The sequence below is a fragment of the Salminus brasiliensis genome, chromosome 11, assembly GCF_030463535.1.
Source record: "Salminus brasiliensis chromosome 11, fSalBra1.hap2, whole genome shotgun sequence".
In the NCBI taxonomy this organism is placed as follows: Eukaryota; Metazoa; Chordata; class Actinopteri; order Characiformes; family Bryconidae; genus Salminus; species Salminus brasiliensis.
The window spans coordinates 29446031-29466450 of record NC_132888.1 but is presented as its reverse complement, the minus strand read 5'-3'; the positions used below and the strand labels follow the sequence as shown (position 1 = coordinate 29466450).

At 41.4% G+C, this 20420-nt stretch overlaps 1 protein-coding gene across 1 annotated transcript in view; it reads left to right on the top strand.

Moving 5' to 3' along the window:
* Nucleotides 1-20420, top strand: part of LOC140565093 (uncharacterized) — a 475962-nt gene that overhangs the window by 435983 nt on the left and 19559 nt on the right. The window contains exon 6 of the mRNA XM_072690905.1: nucleotides 11398-11726. Coding sequence (XP_072547006.1) covers nucleotides 11398-11726 — 329 coding nt within the window. The remainder of the gene's footprint in view (nucleotides 1-11397; nucleotides 11727-20420) is intronic.

Below are 20420 nucleotides of genomic sequence, written 5' to 3'. Positions count from 1 at the left end.
ATTTTCTAGGTACTGATTTGGATCAAAGTCAAGGAGCAGTAAAGAGGAGTCAAAAGAAGTACACATCAAAAGTACTAGAACAATTTGGTATGTCTGCTAAGGTCAACCCCATGTAGACAAAAGTCACAGTGTAACAAGAAGTGATTCTGTTGATCCTACAAGATCTCACAAAGCAGCAGGTAGATTGATGTATGTGAAGAGCCAAAGGTGTGGGGGGGCATTAGGTAGCAAGGAAGCTTAGTAATGTGGACAAATTCAGGCCTCACTGTATTGAAGACCCTTATTTAAGGAACATAAGGTTCTAATACTCATTGCAAGTTTTTACATGGTTCCATTTTTTATATATTCATGTTGTGTGTAGGTTTTACTCCTTACAATTAACTTGCTCCCCATATGGCTATTGGGATAAACTTTACACAGAGGACTCTGTGGGACAACGGCAGCATTCCTGAATGGAACCACAGAAACTCAAACCAAGGACTTCCCTGGTTTAGACTTTCCTTTCATAAGGAAACACCCAAGATTTATAAACTGTCTTCAGAGAGAAGGACATCTGAAGTAAAAAAACACCTCGGTGAGAGCTACTGTTTTCAATTGTTCCAATGGACACCAAGTATGAAAGAACGGTTAAAAAAAACTGGTGGATGTTTGTGTGTTTTGTGTTTTTACTGGGTTTGTGGTACAGAAAAAAAAATACAAACACTTGGTGGATTCTTTTCTTTTTAATTTAAAGACGACTTAAAGCTGCAACAGTTACAATGTGTACAAGATCTGATCCAAGTTGGACCGTCAGTAAATTGTCGCAGTACGTGTCTGAGCCAAATGAACAACACTGGACTGCAGTCAAGCATGTATAAGGGAGGGTGGGGAGAAACTGACACTTGAGGCACACAGTGATGCATTCAGCATCAAATACAGAAGACAGACGAAGCACAACAGACTCCGGTTTTAGTCCAACTAAAGACAGTCCTCTTACTCTCTGTTCTCTACATGTGAAGGAGAATATATGGCACTGTCTGCAACCACTAAGGAAAGCTTGTACCTCACAGCTACTAAATGCCATGAACATGTGATCACCAATATGCACCTGTGAAAATATTGGAAGACAACCAAGAAGCAATCGCTCTTTCCATGAACCCTGTATGTTGATAAAGATGGAAAGATGTATGTAGACATTAGACACCAGTATTTGATCAGTATACAACCCTTACAAATGTGACAGATAGAAGTTAGACTCAAAATGTTAAAGGGAATCTTTGTTAGGTAGGACAAGAACAGTCCATCATACCTAGTCTACTATCCAGACACAGGGAAAGTCCTCAAACACAGGCTTGTGACATTTTTTTACAGAGTGTGTTACAGAACCCCAAACCCAGACTGAACAGGTAATAGCAGCTGATTTTTTCCATGGGGAGAGACGCGTACCCCAATGCCAACAGCTAACCGTGTTCAGACTCCAGAAGAGGTAATGCCAACAGCTAACCATGTTAACCCACCCCAGAAGAGGTTCAAGAGTTTCAACCTCATGATCAGGGATGGCGCTTAAATAGAAGGAGACAGACATAGTGCACGCCATCTAAAAAGAGAGAGGAAAGCACCTCAGTATTCAGCTGACTGTGTCAGATATTAAAGACCAGATCATCACAGATACTGACTTCTGTTACAAGGTCTGTTTTGGGTTTATGCAGATGACAGCACAGTATGACCTTCAGCTCCACCAGATGGACATTACAACAGCCACTTGCACAGACTGATTGTGAAATGCATATGGAGCAACCAGAGGAATTTGAAGGAAAATCAAGAGGTGAAAAGGTTTTCTGTAAACTGAATAAATCATTGTATGCTCTCTTGCCAGTGACTTCTTTAGAGTCTATAGATCATATATTTAACAGCCCACATTCAGTGTGGGAGCTGCTTGTACTCTGAAAGCCAAACCTTTTAAAGATGAGAGTATTTGGATCAGCATACAACACTTACAAACATGACAGATAGAAGCGAGACTCAAAATGAGAAAGGGAATGATTATTTCCATGGGCAGAGATGTGTACCCCCTTGCAAACAGCTAACCGTGGTGATCAGATTCCTGAAGAAGTTCAAGAGTCTCAAACTGATGCTAAAGACATGGTACACACTATTCAAAGAGAGACAGGACAGCACCTCAGTATTTAGCTTACTGTGGGTCAGATATTAAAGACCAGATACTGACCAATACTGACTACTGTTGCAGGGTCTGTAATGTACCACAGATCTTCAAAGAGGTGTTCAACAAAATCACAGTTTGAGTTGAAGCAGATGACCTTGAGCTCCACCAGATGGACGTTACAACAGCCTACTAGCATGCACAGATTGATGGAGATGTATATGGAGCAAACAGAGGGAACACAAATTTAAAGGAAACACAAATACAGGTGAAAAGGTTTTCTGTAAACTGAATAAGTCACTGAATGCTCTCAAACCATCTGGAGAAACCTGAAACAACATGACCATTTACACAGAACCCAGCTGACCATCGTGTCTACAACACACACCCTGAAAACAGGAGGATGATACTGATAATCTGGGTTGAGGATTTCATCATTGCTGCCAGAGACAATGACTTACTCATAGAGGTGAAAAAGAGATCAACAACATTCAAGATGAAGGATCTAGGAAATCAGAACCACTTTCTAGGTACTGATTTGGATCAAAGTCAAGGAGCAGTAAAGAGGAGTCAAAAGAAGTACACATCAAAAGTACTAGGACAATTTGGTAAAAGTCACAGTGTAACAAGTAGTGATTCTGTTGATCCTACAAGATCTCACAAAGCAGCAGGTAGATTGACTTATGTGAAGAGACAAAAGGGAGGGGGGGTATTAGGTCATTAGAACATCTGAAGTGTAAACACCTCAGTGAGAGCTATCTAACTCCTGTTTTTGGATTATTCCAATAGACAAAGTATGAAAGAACCATTAAAAGAACTGGTGGATGTTTGTATGTTTTGTTGTGTTTTCAGTGGGTTTGTGGTGCAGTAAACAAAATAACACTTAGTGGATGGTTCTCTCTGCATTTTTTAATTTTTTATTTCAAGACGACTTGCAAAGCCGTAACCGTTACAACGTGTACAAGACCTGATCCAAGTTGGACCGTCAGTAAATTGTCGCTGTTCATTTGGCTCAGACAAGAACACTGGACTGCAGTCAAGCATGAAAGGAGGTACTTATAGCCTTCAACTGATCATGGACTGTGTTACCAGAAGAGAGGAGAGGAACTGAAGCTTGAGGCACACAGTGATGCAGATTTGGCTTCAAATACAGAAGACAAGCGAAGCACAACAGACTCCAGCACTAAAGACGGTCCTCTAACTCTGCTCGGTCTACATGTGAAGGAGAATATATATGGCACTCGCTGTTCCAACTTAGGAAAGCTTGTACCTCACACAGCTACTAAATGCCGTGAACAGTGATCACCAAGATACATCTCTGATAATACCTGAAGACAACCAAGACGCAATTGCTATTTCCATGAACCCTGTATGGTGACAAAGATGAAGACACGTCCACATTAGACACCACTTCATTAGATCAGCGCTTCATAAGTGTAAAATAACTGAACCCTGTCCCACAGCAGATATGGTGGCAGATGTTATGACAATACCTGCAACTAAGCTGAAGCTGGAGTTAGTTAAGAGCTTTGTGTTTGGGATGTAAACAGGTAAGTGTTGTGCTGTGGAATGCCATGTACAGTGTGAGAGCAAGTGAGGCTCGAATCAACTGATGGGTTACACACTAACCATTTTACACAGCAATTTACCTAAAGAACTCTTCACAACAGGAGCTTAAACAGCAGTTTGAAACCACCTCCATACAACATGCTGACAGGGAGAAAGCCTAACCTAGACTCAAAGTGTTAAAGGGAATCTTTGTAGGGTAAGAACAGTCCATCATACCTAGTCTACTATCCAGACACAGAGAAAGTCCATAAACACAGACTGGTGAAATTTCTTACAGAGTGTGTTACTGAACACCAAACCCAGACTGACCAGTCAATAGCAGATGATTATTTTCATGGAGAGAGATGTGTAGCCCCTTGAAAACAGCTAACTGTGGTGATCAGATTCCTGAAGAGGTTCAAGAGTCTCAAACTGATGCTAAAGACAGACACACTATTCAAAGAGAGACAGGACTCAGTATTCAGCTGACCGTGTGTCAGATATTAAAGACCAGATACTGACCAATACTGACTACTGTTACAGGGTCTGTAATGTACCACAGATCTTCAAAGAGGTGTTCAACAAAATCACAGTTTGAGTTGATGCAGATGACCTTCAGCTCCACCAGGTTGACGCTACAACATCCTACTTCAATGCTTTAATTAATTGTGAGATGTATATGGAGCAACCAGAGGAAAATACAGGTGAAAAGGTCTGCTGTATGCTGAAATAAGTCACTGTATGCTCTCAAACAGTCTGGAAGAACCTGTAACATGTTACCTGATTATCCAGATGAAAATAACTTTACACAGAAGCTAGATGATCACTGGGTCTACAACAAACCCCTGAACACAGGGTTAGATGTTCATCATGAAGTACAGTAAGCTAGCTGTGATGCTGTTGGTTATCATGATCACAGGAGTGTATTTATTGTCTCAGGAACAGACTGGCTCCTTTACGAGTGTGTTGCTACAGTATCTGTACATAAAGGCTCTATATAACATGACATTGAGGTCAGAAGTCCATCATGAACGCTAAAAGCCTCCACAAACTTCCAGAGGGGCTGATTCTATGTCCCCCACCAATGTGAAAACCACTCCTAGGCCTTGATTCAGAGCTCTGTATTCACTAGGTTTTGATCAAGTTTCACAGAGACATCGTGAACTAAGGAGCTGATCAGTCAGAACTTCACTGACCGTGATTTCTTTAGGGGCTAGAGATCGTATATTTAACAGCCCAGATTCAATACAGGAGCTGCTTGTACTCGGAAAGCTGAATGAATCTGGATCAATTCTAATAAAGTTGATAAAGACGATTTTCTGACGTTACGATTATAAATCATGCGGGGACACAGACACAGTCTCCATACTGCAGGTTTGTCTGAAACACTATGAGTGACACTGATATATTACTTTTAATACAAGCAGAGAAATCACAGAATTAATGCTGATAAAATCGAGGAAATCCTCTTAAACTAACCTGACTGGTGGGACTGGGAAGGGCCAGAAGCCGCGACGCTGCCGCTGAGGGAAGCCGCCTGCCGACGTCCAGAACACGAACACCTGGAGAACAGGAGACCGTGGCGCTGCTCTTTGGGCTCCGATACTCTGAGGAGTTTTACAGTAGAGTCTCCAGCAATGAGAGCACCGCCCTGAGGAGCTGTACTCGGAGCCGGAGCAGGTGAAGGAGAAGGCGAAGAGCTGTGGTGGTGGAGGAGCCCTCGACTTTTTCGACCACGCCGACGCCCCCAGACCCTCTCCGGTGCGGGAGTGGATGTGACGATCCTCGGGGTCTTCCGCTCCGGTAGCGCTGGAACTGAGACCGCCGCGTTGGAGACGTCGCGGGCTGCCTCTGGCCTCGTCTTCCGTCGGTGGAACTCGGACTGCCGGTCCAGCTGGACGAGCTCCAAGGTGAGCGTCTGGAGAGCTCGTTCCTCCGCGGTCTCCATGTTCCTCCACAGTAAACAGACAGAAACACAGACGGTCAGCGAGACAGAGGACTGTACAGTAACACAGCCAGCTGCTGTAATCCTCGAGCTCTCTGCTCCCTAAGATCAGTAAGACAGAGCTGAGAGTAAAGACTATAAAGGAGAGTCGGTCGCTCGACGCTCTGAGTCGACTCACGTCTCGAACAGCGGTTCAGAGTCTCGCTCAAAATACCGGAAATCACGTGATCGCTGGAAGCGAAGCTTCGTTACGTCACTGAAACAAATCACGTGCCAACGCGCATCAGTTCCCCGGTCCCGCTGTAGACCCGAGCACAAGGAGCTGAATATAAACTGAAATATGTACTTAAATAAAATATAAATGTATAAAATCAGTGAATTTGGTTGACTTTCATTTTAAGAGAAATATTTGAACATCAGGTGTTGTTTCCAAACCGACAAAAGAGATAAAAGTCCTTGACAAACCTCCGTATTCGAGGGTTTTAACTGGAGAAGATGTGAAATGTCCTCTAATAAAACATTAAAAGGAACAATAAGGACTAAATGACAGCAATTGTTTAAAATGTCTACCGCAGTCCAGTTTCCAAACACTGGAGAGAGGGGTCTGCCCCGCCCCCTCAACCCCAGACCCGCAGCTGGAGCGGGTTGCCAGGTTGAGGACACTGAACCTGCAGGAACGAGCGCGAGACGAGTTCAATAACTTTTACAATGACAAGCGACGAGGAGTCATATTCTGTAAGATGATCAGTAAATATACTCGCTTGATCTGTTTTTATTGTCTGTTCATTATAAACCAGCTCATGAGGATTTTATAGAACTCTGTCAACTGTTAGCGAGCTGGATGCAGCGCTGCCGGCTTTATCCAGAGCCAAGCTCCTTCTCCTGAACACAAAAGCCCACTGCTCCTAAAATCCACTCTGGAGCTGGAGTTACTCATTTACACATCCTGACAACATACTGCTCAGTTTAACAGATAATATACACACTTTTCTCCGAGTAGTAGCTGCTGTAGACCTCAGTTATGAAGGGCCCTCACTGGAGCTTCACCACACAAACCTTCTGGACGCAGGAAGATCATCAGGGCTTCCAGCTCTTCAGCTTTCATTCATCACCAGCTCCCTCCATTTCATGTAGTTACTGTTACACATCAGTTTATTTCAGACTGTCTTTACCCTGATTTACACTTCTAACATTGTTGTTTGTTGTTAAAATAAAGTCTAATTATTAATGAACAATGCTGTTGTAACAAAGTATGACTTATGAGTTGATGAAAAAGACAAGATGAAAATGAACAACTTTATTAAACAGTTTTATACATTATCTATTTACAGAGTAATAAGGGTTTATAAGGGTAAGTACGTAACAAAATGGTAATCATATTGTTTAAAATGGTTATGATGAACATGATTTACAGTATTGAAAAGTGAAAATTTCATTAATCATTAATAATCATTAATAAAACCAGAAATGCTCAGATCAGTATACAAACTCCAATCAGTGCAACGACCTTATTGTAAAAATAATGCAAAACAAGGTATAGCAACAGATATGAATAAATATAATACAGAAAAATATGTAAAATGGACTTTAAAGGGACTTGAGAGATGTGCAGCTCTTCCTCCAGTGGGAACTGCTGCTCATTAGTCTGTCTGGAACGCTGCACTGTGGAGAAGAACTGAAGTTATTAAACAAAAAATGTAGTTATTGTTTTGTGGGCTAGTTCTTCAGCACAGTGTGATGTAGAAAAGAAAGGATAGTTTATAGCTGTGGAGCATACGATCAAGCCTGGGTTTGCCTGAGTTCCTCTATGGTTGGTGCCGGGACGGGTAGAAGCAGGCCAAACCTTCTGGGGTCATCAGGGCGAAGCGACCTCAGTCTGGGTCTTCCCCCGCCAGTCATGAAGCAGCAGCTGTAAGAATCAAATTCTAACAAACTGTTTACAAAGACCAGGAAGATATTCCTCATCTGGGCTGTCATCACCTTTCCATTTTCTCCCTGATAATCTGTTCCACAATCAAAACTGTCAAATGTGAGATGAGTAAATACTAGGAATCATACTACAAGTACATTTACTTCTACATTACTACTCAAAACAATAATCACAACTTCTTGAGGTCACTGATCTCATGTTCATTCATGTTCAGGTTTTCGTTGTCTTGGACTCTCCTATTCTGAAGACAATATGATAAAGAATTACACACTGTCAGCATAGGTGTGGACTGCAGCTACTATTTTCTCTGTGTCATGTTTAGTAATAAACTATAGTTACCTCTTCTCCAAAGCTTCAGAGACATTCACTTTAATTAAGGCTATTTTGCATTCTGCATGACTATGATGCCATTCAAGCCATAGAGAGTATGTGTATGGTCATTATACCAAGGCGCTAGCTTTTTCTCCATAATTAGTTTGATCTTAATTGGCACAACATTGTCAAGATTAGAGCGGAGCACAGACAGCAGATCATCTGTTTCATGCTCAAGATCTATATGATGAGATGGGCTGGAGATGGTTAAATCTGGAAGGATATTAATAAATACACTAGCTGTAGACATTGTTATGGTATGTTTTTGCTCATAAAGCGAGGCGGCAGGCGGATATCCTGGTTTAAGACTACATGATTAGGTAATGGTCAGAAATGGAGTCAGGCTGAGAAGTGCTTACTAAATGTTCTGTTTCAATACCCAGGGTCAGAACTAGGTCTAGTGTATGGTTGGACCTATATCTATGAGTTGGACCTATAACATTTTAAATAAATCCCAAAGCATCAAGATTCATTTTAAACCCAGTTCTAAGGGGGTCCTGAGTCTTTTTTTAAAGTGAATATTGAAATCTCCAACAATCAAAGCCTCATCAGTAGAGACAGCTACTTCTGAAAAGAAGTCAGCAATTTCACTAAGAAAATCTGTATACGGTCCAGGAGGACGATAGACTGTAATAAGCAGAACACAGTGCTGCTTTCTAGAAGCCGGAGAAAAGCCTCCCACTTTAAGACTAAGCACTTCAAGCGATTTAGCTTCATAACCTGAGTTTTGGATTAGGCCTAGAACTGAATCATAGATTGAGGCTACGCCGCCGCCACGACCGGACCTTAGTGGATAACTGCAGTAGTTAAAGCCTGGGGGAGTCGATTCATTCAGAGCAATAATTCATTAGGTTTAACCCACATTTCACAAAGACACAGTGAACTGAGGGGGTTTACAGTAATAATTTCATTGACAATGACTACTTTACATGCTAGAGAACGTATGTTTAACAGCCCAAACTTAATGTGGGAGTTGCTAGTACTCGGAAATCACGAAGCGCTAACGTTGATTCTAATCAGGTTGTTAAAATTGATTTTTGAACGTCTACAATTGCGGACCATATAAGGGACAGACACAGTCTCAATACTGCAGGGTTTATCTGATAAGCTATATGAGAGTGATACTGGTAAATTACTATTTTCCTCGGCCTGCTTCTCCAAAAGCCACTGGATCTTCTGGTCCAGCAGAGCAAGCTCCTTGCTGAGCGTCCGAAGAGCACATTCCTCTGTGGTCGCCATGTTCCTTGAGGCAAACAAACACACAGAAGCACAATCGACAGATGGTAAGACGTGACGTGAAGTAAGAGGTCGCAGTTGGCACAAAGATTACAATACCAACCAGCTAAGAGAAATAAGAAGCAAATAAGCAAAAGCAAAGATGAAGGGATATCAACTGAGGACTAGGAGTAACAAGTCATTTTTCAAGTAATAAGAGAGCAAACAAACAGCAGGTGCGCGAGCGTACGACCTGTCCACCGGAACCGCAAACATCTGCAGTTCATAGCTTTATGATGGGAGAGTCATATGTCTGCTGTAACTGGTGGGTCATCATTTCCTATCTGTGGGGCTCTGGTAGGAATCTGCACCCAACATGTTGCACAGCTGGACTGTAATACCTTTATGTGTGTATTGGGGAATGTGGGGATGGGTCATTTATGCTTGATTTAAATATTAGAAATGTAAGAATAAATCACAGGTAATAACTTTTGACTCTTTGGTTTTACACAGTTTGTAGAAACATGAATTTCACTTATTGAAGAATTCAGTCTTTAAATGAATCAAATGCATCAATAAAGTCAAAGTTCAAATCTGTTCAAATATCATTTATACCGTCTCATAAGATATTATAACATAAGACATATTTTCTAGCAGTTCTTAATTTTTAGATGCATTATTGACAGTATTTGATGTATTTGGCAGAGATATATCAGCATAACTAAAGTCTTTTTGTTAAATTGCAGAAGATTCTGCTATTTTTGTCAGTAAAGATTACTTTATTTACAGGTAGTTTTGTTAAAAAGCCTCAACAGATTAAAAGCTGTTAAAACAGATTTTTAATGTATTACATTTATTCAGATTTTGTCAATATGTGCATCTATTTATAACTCTTGTAGTTTATCAGTTTGACCACATGGTGACATCCAAGCTCCATCCATGAGGTCAATTCCAAAGGGATTCCTTCTCACTATATAGAAGTGCACTCTTCTATTCGAGTGAACGGCTTGTGTGTCCTTAATAGTGAGTGATCGGAGGCTGAATATTAAAGACACTGTATTAGACTCTCGAGTGCAGAAGTCGTTGTTGTGTGTTTTTGCTTTATAAAAGTGAACTCCATAGAGAGGGAGAGTGTCCTAAACTAAAGTCCATCAGAACCCTAAACTACTGCCAATTTTCACAACAATAAACTAGCTTTATCTTATTATTTCATATTTTAATATAAAAAAAAACATATTGAACTTTAGCATTAACTGAAAGAGCAACAGAAACAGAAAAAAAATTAACAATGTTTATGGAGATTAAATTGAAAGAAATTGCACTCCATACCATTACAATATGGCATTAACAGCAAACAAGACAATGAAACTAAGTAAAAAGGTTTTATTAAACCAGCTAAAAGAATCATATTTCATCCTGACATGGCAAAATGTACGTAATGTAGGTTTCACTTATATAAGAGAATATCAGCCTTATTAAAAAGAAAAACACCCATCAGAAATCACAAGCAACATTTTACCACTCAGAACCCACACAGTGTCTATGTTTTTTATATACGTGACTTTCCAAAACAATGGAATCACTTCAGTATGCAGACGGCCCGTCACACCAACATCATCAAGGGAATACATAATTCTCCCTCTGAGAGCATCACTGAATTTAAGAGTCTTCTGTAGGTCTGCTGGTGGAGATGAAAATGGTGTGCTTACACTTTTGCTGAGCATCTCTTGAAGATGACCTGGGAGTCCTTTAGAGGTAAACTTGCAGCCCTGTTTCATCACAGGATGGACGGCATCAACCTCATCATACACTGTAAGACAAAAGCAGAAAATACACAAAAGCTTCATTATGATGTTGCAATAAAGTGTAGTGATGAAGGCAGTAGTGCAGAGTAAAAACCTAGAACAGTCATAAATGAAGTGCTTTGAGAGACTGGTTCTACAGCACATCAGAGCCCCCCACATCAGTCTCCCACTCAGCTTTGACACACATCAGGTTGCCTTTAAGGTCCACTGAGGATGCCATCGCCACTGCCCTTCACACAGCACTCACACACCTGGATCACCAGGGGAGTCATGTGAGGATGCTGTTCATAGACTTTAGCTCTGCCTTTAACACGGTCATCCCCAGCAGACTGGTGACCAAACTCACAGACCTTGGACTTTCCCAACCCACCTGCATCTGGATTAAGGACTTTTTAACAGGCCGCACCCAGTCTGTTAGATTGGGCCGCCGTCACTCCTCTAGGGTAACACTCAACACTGGAGTTCCACAAGGTTGCGTGCTGAGTCCTCTTCTCTACGCACTCTACACCCACGACTGCACCCCCACCCACTCCAGCAACACAATCATCAAGTTTGCGGACGACACGACCGTGGTGGGACTCATATCTGGTGGAGACGAGACCGCCTACAGGGATGAAGTCCAGGGACTGGCTGAGTGGTGTGCAGAGAACAACTTGAACTCCTCTAAAACAAAGGAACTGGTTATAGACTTACGGAGGAGACGCATCGATCCCACACCACTCTTCATAAATGGGGACTGTGTGGAAAGAGTGCCTTCCTTCAGATTTCTGGGTACGCACATCTCTGAAGATCTCTCCTGGAACACCAACACCACACCTGCGGTCAGGAAGGCACAGCAGAGACTCTATTTCCTGAGAATTCTCAGGAAAAATAACCTCCATGAGAAGCTGCTGGTGTCCTACTACCGCTGTGCCATTGAGAGTGTGTTGACCTACTGCATCTCAATATGGTACGTCAGCTGCTCAGCAGCAGGAAGGAGAGCACTAGAGAGAGTGATCAACTCAGCCCAGAAGATCACCAGCTGTCCACTGCCCAGTCTGGAGGACCTGTTCAGCTCCTGCTGCCTCAGCAGGGCAGCCAACATCCTGAAGGACTCCTCCCACCCTGGACATCATCTGTTCCAACAGCTGCCTTCTGGAAAACGCTTCAGGTCCATCACATCCAGGACAAACAGACTGAAAAACAGTTTTTACCCCAGCGCTGTACGGGAACTGAACACAGCAAAACACACACACATTCACAGAGCACTACCAAGGAACTGAAAACTGAAAAGTAAAAAAAACTAAAACAAAAACAAAAACAAAACAACAACAACACTGATAGCCGCACTTTCACCAGCCATGCGCACTTTCACTTTTCCATATTTATTTTGATCTCTTAACTACTCAGGACTTGTGCAATAATCTGTTAATTATATTGTATATATTTTCATCATCCACTGTGTAAATTTGTGTGTCTATTTTTGTTTTTAGTCGTGTTAATTATTGTATGCTTAAGCACCTTAAGGATTGCTGCTCAATTTCGTTGTACATTGTGCAATGACAATAAAAGTATCTTATCTTATCTTAAATATCTTATAATCGACTATAAAAGACACAATTATTCATATGAAGTTGGTTCATCACATTACATTTGATGGCTATACTGTTTCACCTCCCATTACTTTATTCCACTTACCCCTGAGAATCTTCCAAGAGTCTTCTTCTTTTGTTTTCTAAGTAAAAATAATGAAATATCTGTATGATTTCATGCAAATGACTTTCTATTTACTGTGGATTTCTTTCTTTAGTTATTTGTGTTCCCATTAATAAAAATGCTGACCTTTCACTGAACACATGGTAGTTAGCTAGCTAATGATCAGGATTTGTCTCCAGATATTAAAGAAACACACAGGTTTCAGCTCCAGCGTTTCTTGACCGCAGTGCTTCTAGCTGTATGGTGGTCTTTGAGGGGTCAGGTACGGAGCGGATCTCTGGTTGTGCTGTAGCTTCCTATCCCGCCCATTGCCCCACTCCCCCAACCCCCAGTCCTACTGCCACACCCCGGGTTGCCAGATAAGGAAAAACAAAAGCAAGGAAACACAGCGAGCTGCAGCCGTGGAGGCGAGGAAGCGACCTGGACCTGGATCATAAGGTGTTACACAACTAATCTACGTCCGACTATCTTTCCAAAAATCCCTTTGAGGCGTTGATTCGTTATTTTCACAATGAGGAGTTTAGTGATCAGTGTAAAGAGGCTGCTGCATCCCTGTATAACATTCTAATGAAGTCTGAGGTTGGTGAAAAAAATGCTGCTGCTACTGTTACCGCTTTGTTTTTCTGCACGCTGTCATTTCATTTATTAAACATGTTCCTCTTCTCATTTTCATGTATTTCATGTTATACATATATATCCTGATGTAGACAAAAGAAATCCCCATAGTATTACTCCATATCCATATTTATCATGTTTTTGCCTTAAATGTATTTAACTACACTGATTAAACATATATAGCATGTTTCATATTATTAATACAAGGTAGTATTACGTATGATGTTTAACAACTTTTTTTTACTTATTCAGTTTTACTTCTTTTTTTATTTTTCAACAAAAAAAAAACAAAATATAAAAAATTGCATCCAAATTTAAAAAAAAACAAAAACAATCTACAACTTTTTATTCAAATTTTTGTTGTTGATAAAAGGGTGGAGGAGGAACGGGTTCTTTTGGAGGTGGGTTTTTTCCTTGACTTTAAATATATATATATAGGTATAAAAATACACACACAGTCTGTCATTTGAGTTTTTTTTGGTTTGTTAATTTGCTTGTTTTGTTTTGGGCTTTATTTCTAAACGTTATGGCAGCGAACGAACGTTTAGAAGAACTTTATTAGGACGGTGGGGAGTTTGAGCGGTTTTATCCGTAGTCTAAAGTACTCTGGTTCCTTCAATAATAATAATAATAATAATAATAATAATAATAATATAAACAATAATATAATAATAAAATGAGGCTGATGTTTTTCTTGGGAGTTTAGACACATATTCCTTACATAAACCCAGACTAATTCATTTCAGAAGGAACGTGGTTCTAGTTTTGGAAAAGGAAGCTCAGTGGTGAATTGATTTGGTGGATTTAAGCAATCTTTCAGTACAATGATGAAAAAAAATATTCTCACGTGTATAGACATTTTTTCTAAAAACTCCTGGGTAAAATAAATGGGCAGGAATCGTGACTAGGGCTTATAAAATATTTTTGGAAGGCAGACGACCCATCACTCTACAATCCGACAAAGGTAAGGAGTTTTTAAACAAATCTTTTTAAAACCCTTTGAAAAGATATAACATTAGACATTTCACTACGGCTAGAGAACTGAAGGCCTCGTGGTGGAGCGTTTCAACACAACTCTCACGGGTCGTATGTTTAGGTATTTTACAGGTTAAACACTTACAGGTATTTAGATGTGTTGAAAGATCTGGTGCATTCATACAATCGTACGTTTCACAGATCTATCAGAATGAAACCCGTTGAGGTGTCGCGCCGTAATCAAGTTCAAGTTCATCATTTATAAGGTAAACGGGTTGGTGGTTAAAATATCTGGCATCTACATTTAAAGTGAACGACGTGGTTCACATTTCCAAAGAAGGCAGGGCGTTCACCAAAGGCAAACATTTTCAGAGGAATATTTCGGAAAGCGGGTCGAAGATTTACGGACAGTCAAGAGGGCACAGGTCTGTCCGCGCTCAGTCGCGTGCACATGCGCCCTCCGGGGCAACGCGTGTCTGACCCCCATAAAATCAGAGGATCTCCTTACAAAGCAGAAAGTGACTGAGGCGCTGACCTTTGGACATTCTTTGAAGAAAAAGCGAAAGAAACAAAGACCAAAACCGCAAAGAAGAGGAAAAGAGTTTGACTGAGTCCCGATAAATTTTAAAAAGAAGAAGAAGAAGAAAAAAACAACAAAACAAAAACAAGCATGTCTCTGATACACGCCGCTTCTACCGAGTGTTTGAAATCAGAGTTGGGCTTATTTACTCTGCCTATCACACAAACCAGCATCCAATCTTACAAATATGTGAAACGCCACCCATCACATCCATCACAGACACCGGTCCCATACATTTCTTCGTAGCAGGTTCGGGAGACGAGCATCTGGATTTGAGTCGTTGGCTGTTGTACCTGACCTGCAAAATGACGAATCCGGACGGTTCTGATTTAGCGCGCGACGCCAAGGTCGGTTTGATCAACTACCCCATCGCGAGCCTTTTTAGCCAGGTGGAAGTTTCTCTGGGCGATAAACTGATTTCCCAGAGCAGTTCGACCTACGGCTACCGAGCCGCCATGGAGTGTTTGCTGAATTATTCTGAGGAGACCCTGCATCTCAATTTCCCACCGGCATGTTTAGAAGGGATACTGCGGGACATATGGACGACGCTGACCCCACTGGAGAGAACCAGGGCCTGTCATAGAGGAGAGAACTCAGCGAACGGAGCCGGGTTTTTGAACTGCTGGGACACAGACACAGACATTTTTAAATTCCGTGGACGTGAGAGTTAAACTGCTGCGTGATAAATACGAATTAGTTTTGATGTCTTCTGATCAAAACCCGGCTATAAACTACGCATCCTGTCGGCTCTGCTGTACGTCAGAAAAGTCAACGGGCGTGAACCTCGCTCACACCTCCGCTCTGATGAGCTCAAACACCAAGTATCCGCTGGAGCGCGTGACCGCTGCACTGACCAGTGTCCCCGCCGGTCACCGCGGATCCAGTCAAGATCATTTGTTTCTGAAACAAGTGCCTAAATTTATAGCGTTGGGATTCGTCCATAACCAGGCCTTTAGCGGTTCTTACACTCGCAACCCTTTTCATTTTCATCACTATGACGTAGAATCTTAACATTTGGCAGTGGATGGCGTTTCCTACCCCGCTACACCTTTCCGCCCTGTTTGTAACTGTCAAAGAAGTCTGAGAGAATATTTGAGTCTGGTCGAGGCCACAGATCAGTACCTAAAGGATCAACATTTGGCCATGAGCAGAGAAGACTATCACCGAGGTTATACTTTATTTATTTCCAGAGTTGGGGGGCTTTATAAGAAAAGGCTCTTCCACCAACTGAGGTTTTCAGAATTTTGGGAACTACTAAGAAGTCAGCAGCCTGAGATCTAAGTATTCTTGATGGATCATAATATGTACTAAAATCTCGCAGGTACTCAGGAGTGAGGCCATGTAGGGCTTTGTATGTTAATAGAAGAATTTAGTAATCAGTACAGAATTTAACTGGGAGCCAGTGCAGTGCTGATAGAACTGGACTGATATGGTCAAATGTTCTAGTTTTAGTAAGGACCCTGGCTGCAGCATTTTGAACTAGTCGAAGTTTATTGAGGTTCCTGCTGGAACAACCTGATAAAAGTGCATTACAGTAATCTAGTCTTAAGGTAGACAGTGGCGGGGGACAAATGAACATTCTGAAATTGTACAATAGTACAGCTCATTTACACTCAGCTAAACGTCTCGCCATAGACGCTCTATTCTTAATGGGAAAGAAGGAGAGGAACAGTAGCATTAGCACAGCATTTACCCTGAGCAGCTGATAAAGAGCACCTTTATGTTAAAAAAGTGACAAATTCCAGCAGATTTTAAAAGTATTGAGCAAAGAAGTTATTCAGTGAATCAAGAAGTGTGTCCACTATTCTTAAAAGGTCATGTATAGACCTTGATGGTCAGGCATAGTTTTGAACTGCTTTAAGAGAAAATCCAGGAGCAGTGCTTGAGCAGTTCTCTACCAGCTACATGATCTATATACAAACAGAACTGCAGCAGAATCCACTCTGTGCATGAACTTGATGAGACTCCACTGAACTTTGCATGCAAGGCACCTTTTACCACCCTGTATCCTGTCATTATTTTAAATGTATTTTTTTGTTTAACATTTTTGATAATGTAATAGCAGTGATGTGTGAAGATTAAGACACACCTAGGGCTGGGCCTAAATGTCCAAATATGTTAAAGGACCATAAACTCCATTTTTCCTCTTTTCTCTTCAGTCCTACTTAGTGTTTGTGAATCACACTTTAGCCCTTACAATTAAAACTGGCTGTTTTTGTTTATTACAGTGCCTTTAAGATATATGTAAATGAGCTTTGTTCTGATTAGCTGTGTTTCTCTGAAGTTCAAGCTCCTAACTATGGAGTGAAGCATTTGTCAAGTTCTATCAGACATATGAAGTGGAGAATTCAGCATTTCATTTCAGGTCATTTCTCCTGTGTGGGGTGAAACTTTTGTCGTTCTCGGTCAGGTACTTAAACTACAGGATGTGGGAAAATTAAAATTTTATTTTAGGTCTTTTCAACTGTGTGAAATTCTGCTTCAGGTACTTTAACCTAGATACAGTGGGGTATGAAATGTCTGATTTCTGATATTTACAGTATTTTTAGGATTACATTTCAGGGGGGTGAATCATGTTATCTGAAAAATGGGCTACGCTAACCCTCTTATAGAGTCCATAGGGGGCGCTACAAGCTCTGTGTTGAATGTGAAGCGCAACACTGTTGTATCCCGTATTCAGAGCTATGCTACTGAATTCTGTATAAAAAGTAGCAGAACTTTCCTACAGACCACAGTAACAGAACACTGTTCTACCAGAATAGAGTAGCGTAATGTCTTACAGAACACAGTAGCCTGAAACTGTTCATTCACAACAGAGTAGCATAACGCTTTCATTCAGAAGACATTAGAATAATTATTTTAATACAGAATACAGTACCAGTTCTCTTTCAACCAGAATATGGTAGCATAACACTACACAACCAGCATAGAGGAGAATAACTCACACAGAATACAGGATTCAATTCAAATTAATTTTATTTATACAGCGCTTTCACAACAAATGTGGTCACACAGCAGCTTTACAGAGATCGTTTGAGCAAGCCAGTGGCAACAGTGGCAAGGAAAAAGGAGGAACCAAGACTCAAAAAGGGAACCCATCCTCCTCTGGTCGACACCGGATAGCACAATGAAAAGCAAAACAGCAATAAAACACGGAAATAAGGGAATATGGTCAATGTGCCGTCAAGCCATAAAAAGATGAAAACAGGAGTGAAATGAAGTCCATGCAGGTACACGGTCATAAGCACAGCCATGCAGTGAGGGGAGGAGGACTCAATTCGAGGACCCAGGACCGGACAGCGGGCAGGAGGGTGGTGGAGAGAGAGAGAGGTCTGTCGATGGAACAGTTGAAACTGGGCATCTCAACACATGAAAACGAGAGAAAAAAAAAACAAAAGGGTTAGGATGGGAGGGGTGGAATCACAGCAAAAACGTTTTAGAAATGGTTGCAGCAGGACATTGTAGGCAAAAGCAGCCAAACACAAATGCACTCGGACCCGCAGACAGCAGGGGGCAGCTTAGCACATGGAGACCAGAGATGAAATGAAGAAAAAGTAATAATGAAGAAAAGGTTTAGGTTTATATATGAATATGAACAACACTAACACCGCTCAAGCACAACAATTTATACAGAACACAGCAGCGTAATTTTCATGCAAAACACAAGCAGGACACAGCAGGCCAACATGGATCAAACTGAACACAAGCAAGTGGCACAGCTGCAGCCACCTTTAGCACTGTGCTTGCAAGGCAATCTCGAGAAATTGGATTTTTAGACACAGCAGCATAATTATTACACAGAACAGTTAATTGACATCGATCAAGCAGAACACAGCAGCGTAACAATTTTAATGAAAAACACAAGTAGGACACAGCAGCGAAATACCAAATCAAGCAGAACACAAGCAAGTGGCACAGCAGTAAAATCTCGTTCAAGCAGAACACAGCAGCATACCAACGATCATGCAAAATACAAGCAGGGCATAGCAGCCCAACATGGATCAAGCAGAGCACAAGCAAGTGGCACAGCTGCAGCCACTTTTAGCACTGCGCTGGCAAAGCAATCTCGTGGAAAATTGGAGACTGTGGGTGTAAAAGTTTTACCTGTTTCTTACTGAGAGGGAGATTGTGGAGGAGTCTGAAAAGTACAATGCGCCACCTTTTTGCACGTCACTGGGGAAGATGCAATAAAGGTCTACAACATGTTACAATTCAGTGAGAAAATAAATAAATAAATAAAAATAATGAAGAAAAGGTTTAGGTTTATATATAAATATGAAGAGCACTGTAACACCGCTCAAGCACAACAAAGCAGCAAAACAATTTACATGCAAAACACAAGCAAGACACAGCAGCCCAACACCGTTCAAGCAGGACAGAGTAGCGAAATATTATTCAAGCAGGACACAGCAGCAGAACAATTTTGATGCAAAACACAAGCAGGACACAGCAACGCAACATGGATCAAGCAGAACACAGCAGCGAAATACCAAATCAAGCAGAACACAGCAGTGGAACAATTTTGATGCAGAACACAAGCAGGACACAGCAGCCCAACACAGTTCAAGCAGGACAGAGCAGCAAAATTATTATACACAACACAATTCATTGACATCGTTCAAGCAGGACACAAGCAAGTGGCACAGCAGTAAAATATCGTTCAAGCAGAACACAGCAGCGTACCAACGATCATGCAAAACACAAGCAGGACACAGCAGCCCAACACGGTTCAAGTAGAACACAAGCAAATGGCACAGCTGCAGCCACCTTTAGCACGGTGCTTGCAAGTGCGAGTGAGAGCTGTAACACACATGCCTACACCAGAAAACAAGCAGGCACTCATGAGATTCATGGTCATGATTCATTACCTTTCCAAGTTTATTCCCAGTGCGCTGACTTCAGACAGGCTGATCCAGAGATGCAGCTACTACACACAAGGACCATGGAAGGATAGCCCAATGAGAAAAATCCAAACATACTGGACATTCAAAGCAGAAAAGCAAAATACAGATTAAAGACAAGCTGTAGAGAAGACAACTCAAGCAGAACAGCTATTATGACAGACAGACAAAGAGCCCACCAAGCATATACATGTGAGACAAGGTGAAAATTCAGAGAAGGGCAACCTGCTATCATGATCAGCCACGATTCGTCACAGTCCAGACGCCAGATGAAAGAACCTATAGGAGAAACAGAAAACAGAACACACATTCACAGGACACAGTTCAAGTTCCTGTCCCTCTCCAGATGTGGTAATGAACAGAAACAGAAACAAATGTCCTGCCTATGGCCAAGTGTGCAAATTCTGCAACAGAAAATCACTTTACCAAAAATGTGTCTAACAAAACAAACCAAAGCAGAAGGAGAAAAGAAATCATGTAGTTGAACAAAATGCAGAGGTTTACTCATTGGAAAAGCTGAAATCAGAAAAACATTGACACAGTCACAACAAAAGTGGAAAACTGGACAACTGGACTGTAAATAAAACAAGAACTTTGTCTTCAAGTTGGACACTGGTGCTGAATGCAATGTCATCGCAGCAGATCTACAAATCAAAAATGCAAGATTGAATTTTACATTGTTGACAGTGCAATACTAGG